This window comes from Rhamphochromis longiceps, linkage group LG7 (assembly GCF_057381845.1).
Source record: "Rhamphochromis longiceps isolate RC_006_pf linkage group LG7, R_longiceps_female_GT1.1, whole genome shotgun sequence".
NCBI classification, from domain to species: Eukaryota; Metazoa; Chordata; class Actinopteri; order Cichliformes; family Cichlidae; genus Rhamphochromis; species Rhamphochromis longiceps.
Genome location: NC_140563.1, coordinates 66,075,693 through 66,085,306, shown reverse-complemented (window position 1 = coordinate 66,085,306; position 9,614 = coordinate 66,075,693). Strand labels below are relative to the sequence as shown.

Below are 9,614 nucleotides of genomic sequence, written 5' to 3'. Positions count from 1 at the left end.
AATGTAGAAAGTACTAAAAGCTTTATATTACCCACAATTTGTTAAGGATCGTCTTCAAACTTCATAACAACATACTAGGCCTTGGGGGACATGAGTGCAAAGGTTGGCTAAGCATTTGACCTCGAACAAACTTCATACTTTTGCAGTAGGATTAGGGTTTTGTGTCTCCTCCTGGGATCAAACCAGGGATCATTCAGAGCTTAGATAAAGATGTAAACTACATAGAGATACACAGATTTGTTAAAAAGTAGGGGCATGCTTTCCTCATTCCATATTTTAATATTTTTTCATGGTTTGTAAGAAAGCAAGAGGCGGTATGTATGTGTGTGTGTATATATATATATATATATATATATATATATATATATTAAAGGTGATTTAAGGTAATTGTGTGGGCTGTTTATTATTGTTTACGACCCACAATCCTTTGTGCAATGAGAACGCTAGGTCACGTGATACTGTCACTGAGGCGGAAATGAAAGTTCACTAGCGACAGCGGCGGAGCACAGCTGAAAAAGGTACGTCCAGGATCACACATAAGCCTAAACTGTTATCGTGTCAATACGTGTACCATGGCATGAGGAGAGCAGTGAGGCTGTGGGTGAGGCTTTACTTGCTGTCAGGTGATTAGAACGGGTTTTATCCGCATGTCCTTTTATAAAATCCCACCAAGAAGCTCGCTGGCTAGCTATTAGCTTCTTTTAGGTAAGCTAGCTGAAGTTCGTTGAGTCAAAGCGGAAGTGTGTTGGCTTTTCTTTCGAAATAAATGCGACTAGAGTTCGACTGAAATATTCAGATTCTTAAAGATCAATGTATAAATTGTGAGTCTCTAATACATTTGTGTTTTTCAATAGAAGAAGCTCACCTTCGACAGTTTCTACTTGCTGATAAAAGGATTAATTTGCTGTTTTATTGTCTCCGCACTCTCAACGCAAACAAACCCAAACAAAACAAAACAGGAGATTTTATTTTGCAAACGTGACCAGAAGCGTTAGCGTTTTGGTCTGCTCTCGTTGACGGTGATGCATACAAACCTTGATCACCTTCCGCGTTTGTATTATGTGCGCAGCAGCCAAAGGTATTTTATACGGCAGCGATAAAATAGTTTGTCAGGATCATTTAAACCTCTCTTGGTTCTTGAGAAGTTCAGACAGCTCACAGCGGCCAAGAAACGCTGCGCAGCATCCAGCTTCTTTCACAAGGTTGACGGAGGATGCTGTGCGCTTTTTGTTTTGGTAGCTCTCGTCTGTTTATCTGCAGCCTTGAGACAGACCTCAGGTGGATATTCTGGCAATCCAACACCCGGTTAGTCACTCTGACTCGGACCAGGTCACCTCTGGCTGGGTTTTGTCTTGGTTTCGGTTGCAGTGCCTGCAGCATGTCACCTTCAAAACGAGGGTCCCCTTCGCAGAGCAGTGTTAGAATCGGGGTTTTATTTTTAATTTTAATTCCTTGATGCATATAGTACAGATCGGTATAAGCACACCTTCAGAGCAGAGTCCAGCCTTAATCTGCATTGTATTTGCGGTGCTTTAAATTCAGCAGGGTGCTCTGACTTTGCTCAAGGTGATGTTGATGGGGTTTGATGAAAGTCATAGCTTTTACTTAATATTACAGGGAGAACAACTTCACGCCTTTAATGTAAATTCATTAGGACAGGCTACTCAGTACACCTTTAATCAGCTTTATATACCTTGTACTCCAGTGTTGTGATAAGTAGTTAGTGTCTTACAGATCACACAGAGTGTACAAAATAGTTCAGACAAGCTCCAACTTGGGGTAGGTAATCTCGCCTATAAATAATATAGTGATTCACCCTTTAATTTCCTGAGTGTTGTTAAAGCCCTTGCAATCTGCATGTACATGAAAACAATCCGGTTTAGTTACAATAGTGGAACAAGGTTTGTAATCACACCAGGGTAAGTGAACATTATTACAGCATCCATGAATTGTGCAAACATGTGCCTGTATAAGCTGTTCATTCATGATAATGATATGAGAGGACTCCTTACTGGGTCTGTGGATCTTCCCTCCTGATGTCTGAGTTCATATATATGTTTAAATACAGCTGAATTCCCAGTGAATGCGCTCTGATTTAGTGTTTCTGGCAGTGTGATCAGAGTGGAGAACAAGTATGCACACTCAACCAGCAAGAGTCTAGATGTCTCACTCTATATTATTTTTGCATGAGTGGCCCTTTTGTATAGTTTTAAAGTGTCTTGTGGCTTCTGCCAGAATATAGTGTCCTACTGATTTCTGTTTGTGGCATAGAGGGGAATCTGAGTGTGTACATGTGCTTACAAAAAGCAGTTTCCCTAATCCCTAAACAGAGTGATAAAATGGGCTGCCTCAATTGAGATTCACCTCCACTATCTTGGACTGGAGCTGGAGACGGCAGGCCCTGTTTGCTCTGTAGGCTTGGTGAGCTGTAGGGTGTAGCTTGTGGTTAAAGTGGCCCTTCAGCAGATCTTTACAGCAGTAGAACTACCTTTGCCAGGTGGAGTTCAGGAGAGAGCAGCAGACCTGTAGCGAGAGATCCTTTTTGTGGGAACAGCTGAATGGCAGTGAAGTCTGAGCCAGTTAGTGGGGGAAGCGTTATACTAGAAAATGCTGAAACAAGTCGGTGTGTATGCTTGGGTGGTCATTAACATATCTGAGCTGACTGCTGAGTTAAGTATGTGTAACGTCTGTTTTTAAGTGTTTTAATGTGACCATAAAAATAATATAATAATAAAATAACTAAAGCAATAAATAAGCTTTTTGCTGTGTTAAGAGAAGGTGGATATTTGGCTGTGGAAATCATTGAGTCCTGCTTTTGACTTGAATCTAACGCCACAGTTTTTAAAGTAAACATCGGTCGGGCTCATTGGCCTTAATGTTTGCACAGCTGCTTTGAAACAAACTCCATTTGGATGTTTTCTTCCAGATGTTTTGGCATAAATTGTCATGTCTTGAGGAAAAACACCCGTTACTATCACCACCTGGTACCTGTTGCTGTGGGTGGGGTAGCGCCACCTGTGTTCTGCTGCTTCTTTATCCTGTTCATCCCGTGTCTCTCTCTGCTGCCGGTGAATGTAGTGATACGACCTCTCCAGTCATTTAAAAGACTCAGAATTCCCTTCTGCTTGTGGGAGTTTTGTAACTGTGCAGTTATAAGTGATGCGTGATTGCATGTCATGATGTTTTGCCCCGTTGAATTAAGTTATCCCAGCTAGCTTTCTCTCTAATGCTGCGAAATGTGCTTAGACAACGTCACTTATCACTCCCCTGGAGTGAGTGTTTAAGGACTGGAGGTGCAGTGTGGTGGGAGTTTTATGCTTTTCTGTCTGAAGGAGGGGTTATGTTCTGCTGGTGACGTTAAAATAATATGAGACAACTTGCGTTGCTTTCAAGATTGTCGTTCAAGACACTGCACATAAATCAAGCTATGTCATCCACCTCTTGCTCCAGATTTACCATCTAATGCAGTAAAATTCTGCCTCCACCACAATATTTTTTGCATAGAAGAGCTGTATCACCCAACACACACCTGATTGGAAGGCAGTGACAGTATACTGTAATATTTTGTGTGTTTGTGATTGTGTTACAGAGCTGTGATGTCATGGCAGCTGCCAGCGTGAGCAGACCTGGCAGTGCCCAGACCACTGAGAAGTCTCAGTTGACCTTGAAAGGTAATTTTTTTTTCTACTTTATTGCTCACACAGACAAAATGTTGATACCGCAAACAGAAGTGTGGTACAGGTACTTCTGTTTTTTTTTAATCTCTTTATCTGGCTATCCCTTCTCCAAGCATAAGACAATATGTTATTACCCATAAACATATTTCATAATGTGACTATGTCCTTTCTGTTTGAAGTAGTGCTGCTTTGGTTGTGAAACCATGAATGATGAGCTGCGACCAGCTTTGGAGGGGCCAGTTTAGTGACGCGGGGCTGTACTTGTTGTTGTGCAAACAAATATTTGGGTTTTTTTTAGCTTGCTGACTTGAGAAAAGCAGCGTTGGTCGCTACCTGACATAAACGTTGACTTATAAAGCGAGATAAAGGAGGATTTTCATTCTTAATGTAATGCAATATTATCTTCTTGCCAGGATTCAGTACAGAGATGAAGATCCAACTGCAAGATGGCAAAGTTAGGTCCAAAAAGTCCCCAACTTCATGTCAGTCCAGGGTTCAGCACAATGTAAACACAAAAGGCAAAAATTTAAACAGAGAAACACTCAAACAAACCACAAAGAGGAAAAACTTTACCTGGAAAACCGGAGATGTGCCCAGAGGTGTTAACTGCCAGAAGTACAAAGGTGACCTGGCAAGAAAGAAAGGGAAACTGGGGGTTTTACCTGTAGGTGTGTAATTCGCTGTTGGAGAAGAGGCGGAAATAGAAATAACTAAAGGTGAAGACAAACAGCTGTTAGAAAATAAAACAGGAAATGAGGGGAACAATCCAGACACCCTCAGGTTTCTCTCCTTTTTAGTTTGTTTGACTGTTTGATAAAATGTAAAGACCAGGATCCGCAAAGTTTAAAGTTCACTTAGCTCACACCTTGGTTCGTTGGATGAGTTTACCTTGCACTGCAGCATTTTCCCTCCGTGGTTTAAATAAATAATTTCAATCCATCCAGGCAGTTATGCAGTCTAACACCTCTCAGCTCATCAGCTGAACACCTACATCGCAGCTGGCGCATGCATCAATGTAAATGCCACATCTACTGATGGATTTTCATTTTCACAAATCCGATTTGCAATTGAAAATATCACATATTTAAAATCAAGGAAAATATAGATACGGTGCACTTTAACCTGCAGAATGACAGTGATCTCCCACAGATGGTGATGTTTTGTTAGTTTTATGCATTAACCCAGGAGAAACACAGCCAAATGATGACCTGACACTAGCTTGGAGAATAGAGGAAGCCTTTTGCTTATAGATCATGTTCACTTGAGTGAATTTTATTAATTAACGGAGGAGTCAGGAAACAAAAAAGATTCACTATAGATGGCTGTGATAGACTTTTTATGTTCTTATCTCTAACGACTGAGGCAGCAGGAGGGCTCGCAGCTTCAGCAGAGCTGCAGGGGTTTTAATGCGACATTTAATGCGACTTTCAAATTGCACATAAAAGATTTTGATTTGAGGTTTTGGTGGTTTTTCACTGGAGGTTAAGGTGACCAGATGAGTGTGCTACCTACAACACAACCTTGTTTACGGCTCCAGACTTTCTGTTTCAGGCTCAGTGCTGAGAGATTTCATTGGTCATGTGTCCAGCATAAGTTACCATAGTAACTGTGTCAATGCAGAGATTTTTTTTCTAAAACAGTTTTTTTCTGTGTTAATTTTCAAAAGGTTTAGTTCATGTGTTTGAGACGTCATTCAATGTCGTTCCAAAAATCGATTTAGTTGAGAACAGTGTCGTACAGTGAGTCTAATCCAAGCCTGAGAGTCCTGCTTGGTTTAATCATCCAACACTTGAAATGGTCAAAAGGATGAAAACATCACAGTAACAGTATTTCTTACCTTTTAATATGAGTTTGCATCATAGACCTGATATAAGGATATATGACCTGAGCGTTTTGAAGTCTGCATGTTTAGGTTAGTTTGTTTTAGAGCCCGTCGTTAGCAGTTTGGTGTTCAGGCATGCATTCATAAACTGTGTAATGCACAAACACAAGTGCCTGTTTGTGCCTGTTAATAAATATTGAACAAAAGACTGTGTCTCCACCACTGAGAAAAAGAAAACCCATCCGTAACTCGAACTTTCGAGTTAGCTTTGCTAATGAGAGCTGTTGTTTTGTCGTTACCTGTAAACAGATGGTGCAAATGCAAACTTAGGTAGTGACAGCATCAGTATGAACAAACTGGCGCCAGGTGTGTGAGCTTTGAATGGCTTCAGTGATAACTGCATGGATATGGAGTCACTGTGTTCATGTTGAACTGCTGGATAGCCGACACCTTCTGCCTTCTCCTTCTGGATAATAAAGAAATGACGTACCTCTGTAGAGCTTCCTGATTGGCAGATCTGAATCAAAATTTCAAGTCAGGCATAGCTTAGCATTTTTGTTTCTTTTTTTTACTGATTGAAACTAGCGTCCATGCATCAGATAACTCCACCTCTATAAATCTTTCTTTGTACTATGCTGTAATATTTTAACATGAAGCTATAAGGTGATTGACTCACTTTTTGTTTTTGCATGAATCACTTGAGTCTGCCGGGAATAAAATGAATTTTCTTGCCCCTTATCTTTAAAGAGACGAAAAAAAGTTCATCAGAACTTTTTTCCTTAATTATGTCTTTGAACTGCACCAGAGTCATAACCATAGGTTTGATCATATGAACACTGACTCACCTTTTTATTTACCGATCTGCTCTCAAAGGCTGTCTACCACTCCTCCACCTCTCCCACCTCCTCCCACATCCTCCCACACTGTTGAAACTTACTTCAGTTCTTCCATTTCTGGCACACCTCCCACCTCCCCGTGTCACTTCCTCCCTGTTTCTAGAGAACTTCACATGAGTCATGTTCTATTATGCCAGATGTTCAGAAGATCTGAGGTCATCAACATGTTGCTGCCAGTGTGGATCTGCTAAGGTCTCACTGCAAAGGAAAAAGTACAGATGGAAACCCCTCTGTTTTTTTTAAAAATCTTAATCTGTCACATTTATTCTTTCAGTCGGTAGTCCTGATCAGAGGCCCTCTGCGACACGCTGCTAGTCAGCATGTTCTTCAGTTTGCAATCTTGTGATTTTGTGATTCAGTGTGAAGAAATCAGCTCCTCTGAGGACTGATACATGCGATAACAAGAGTCTCAGCAGGCCTGCAAGAATTCCAAGCCTCTGAGCTCGCCAATGTCCGGATGTACACTTTTACCCCACTCCAAATGAAAAAAAAAAAAAAAAAGAGAACAAAAAAGCTTGAAATCAGTGGATGCAAAAAGTTTCTTTACTTTCAAATATTCATTCTACCTTAAATGGAGCATAAGTAAACAGTGCAATGTTTGGAAATTTTTTTTTAACATGAAGGCTTTATTGTGGTCAGTCAATTCTTTTTTCCCCCAAAATTAAATAAATTAAATACGTTTTATTAAATAAATAAAAATTAAATAAATGAAGGTGGTTTCCTTTCTTCCACTAGAGGGCAAAGTTTGTATTTGTCTGATACACTCCGTGTACTTCAAATCCATCCTGAACAGGCCGTGGCACACAGCGTGTAACAAAATACTCACAACAGCCAGTATACATGCAGGAGTACACACAGTCCAAGGAGTTTCTGTTAGGGTGTTGCAGTACGCTGTAACATTTGTCCAATTTACTGAACCACTTATTTAACTTTTAACTCCAGCACCGCTGAGAACCGTTCCAGGTGACCTAAAATGAACGGTAGTGTACACCGCGCTGCTTCACATTATTACATAATAAATAGAAAACAATCTCATAAAAATCAGGATCCAGAATCCTATATGTACACATCGCCTCTTGGCAGCCATCTTAACACTCCTACAAAGACTTATTTGGCCAGTTATTTTGGAAGCATTGCTGCATTAGCTTTAGTTACCATGGTCACCTGGATGAAGAAACTGCATATATACAATCACCAGTCAGTCTGATTTAAAAAGAAGGGTGTTGCCTTGTATTACACAGTGACAATAAAAACGCCACTGCACTCTACAGGAAGGGTCAGAGCCGTCTGTATTGTCCGGGGCCTTTTCTCATCTGTTGGACACGCTCTGGATTTTACACGAGTCTGTTGTGGCTAGTGCCATCCTCTATGCTGTTGCATGCTGGGACAGCAGGCTGAGGGTCACGGATGCTAACAGGCTCAATGAACTGATCCACAAGGGCAGTAACATTGTGGAGACGGAGATGGACTCCCTTAAGGTGTTGTCGGAGAGGCGGATGTTGTCCAAGAAAAGGACAATGCTGGACAATCCCGCTCACCCACTGTTGGCGAGTCACAGGAGCTGTTCAGTGAGGCCCAGATGTATCACCGAACGACACAGGAAGTCATTCCTGTTGTTCAGTTCCTCCATCTAATGCACAGCATACAGTGCACACACCCTAACGATCTGAACATCCTTTACAGAGGATGTCGGTATAGTAAGAAGGCCGTCTCAGTGTCATATTTAGTTTTTTGTAATGTACTGGAATATTTGTTTATTAGAACTATTATTATAATATTAGAACTATTTGTAAGCTATTTTGTTACATCTTGTAACTTTGCAATATATTTTATTATTTAATATAATTCAGGTAGTTGCTGTTCTTGCTGTCTTGGAGTAACTGTGACCACATAATTTCCGCAGGGATTGATAAAGTGTTCTGATTCTGAACTAAAATTCTTTAGTGTGATTAGACTGTCGTTTTCCACGTGAGGATCTGATCAGCTCCGACTCTTTCTTACCAGAGCTGCAGTCAGTTAAACCTCAATGAAAAAAAGAAATGCTTCTCTTTTGTTAACATTTATTGTCCTTTGTTGCCATAAATGACAGCACTGCTGCACTGCTGGCAGAGGTTTTGTCACAACCACAGATGTGTTCTTCCACTACGATACATGCTTTATGCGTGTGTGTGTTTGCAGTGGTGTCGGCGAAGCCCCAGTCCCCAAAGCTGCCGAACCGGCACTCTCGGCTGAGCTCCTTCGTTGAGGTGACTGCAGACGGCCTCACCAGTGAAACCAAAAAAACAGGCAAACGTAGCGGGCACCTTGAGCTGCAGTGGAACGAAGACCTCACCCTGTGAGTGAGCACCACACACACTCGGGCTCTCATGAGAGCCAGGGTTTTATTGTTAAAACAATTCAATAGAACATTAAATTAACTGCATGCATCTGACAGTGTTTGGACTGTACTGCTGTCGTGGTAGCGCTCTAACACAGATAAAATTTAATCGAGATTTTGTACTTGTTTCCCGTCAGCTTATTTAAAGCATTTTGTCTGAGGTAGAACTTGCGTACCGTCGCTAAAGGCGATGAAGAGCAGGATGCAATAATAAAATGCAGCTGCTGTAAGCAGAAGCATTTGTAGCTGATGTATTTTTCATGCCGTTTTGCAGTAATGTGACGCCACAGAGTCGTCTGGATCTAAAGCTGTGGAGCTGCCACACCCTGAGAAAGGAGCTACTGGGCAGCGCAACCATAGACCTGCTGGACACGCTGCGCTCGCACGATGGCAAGAGTAAGAAAAAAACGCACACAAACACCCACACACAGTTTGGAGTCACCATGCATGTCGAGCACAATTTCGCTGTACGTGTTTCTCTACCTTACTTAACAGAGGTTTGTGCGTTTTTCCTCGTTGTTTTTTTCCTGGCTATTTGATGATAAAAAAAAAATTATTTTTAATAAATTTTCTCTATATTACTTTGAGTAAATAAAATTACCTAAAAATTGCACTTGGGCATTTTTATTACAGTCCTGGTGAATTTCCAAAGCCTCTTTGGAACTGTCAGAATTACTCTGATGATATGCAGCATACCCAAACAATGTTTGCTTTCGTGTAACCAAAATTATTAGCAGTATAAGGAATTTAAAGTCTGTATACAGGACATATACATTCATATACAGAAAGGTTCTGTGTCTTCCAGAGACTTCATCACATCATCATGTAAGCCACGACCAACC

General features: G+C 41.0%; 1 protein-coding gene across 3 annotated transcripts in view; it reads left to right on the top strand.

The window, feature by feature from the left end:
• The first annotated feature begins 450 nt into the window (after positions 1-450).
• Positions 451-9,614, top strand: part of wwp2 (WW domain containing E3 ubiquitin protein ligase 2) — a 63,664-nt gene continuing 54,500 nt past the window's right edge. For all 3 annotated transcript variants that reach the window (XM_085414876.1, XM_085414877.1, XM_085414875.1), the window contains exons 1-4: positions 451-518; positions 3,590-3,671; positions 8,574-8,730; positions 9,047-9,168. In XM_085414876.1, coding sequence (XP_085271002.1) covers positions 3,602-3,671; positions 8,574-8,730; positions 9,047-9,168 — 349 coding nt within the window. In that variant the 5' untranslated portion in view covers positions 451-518; positions 3,590-3,601. The remainder of the gene's footprint in view (positions 519-3,589; positions 3,672-8,573; positions 8,731-9,046; positions 9,169-9,614) is intronic.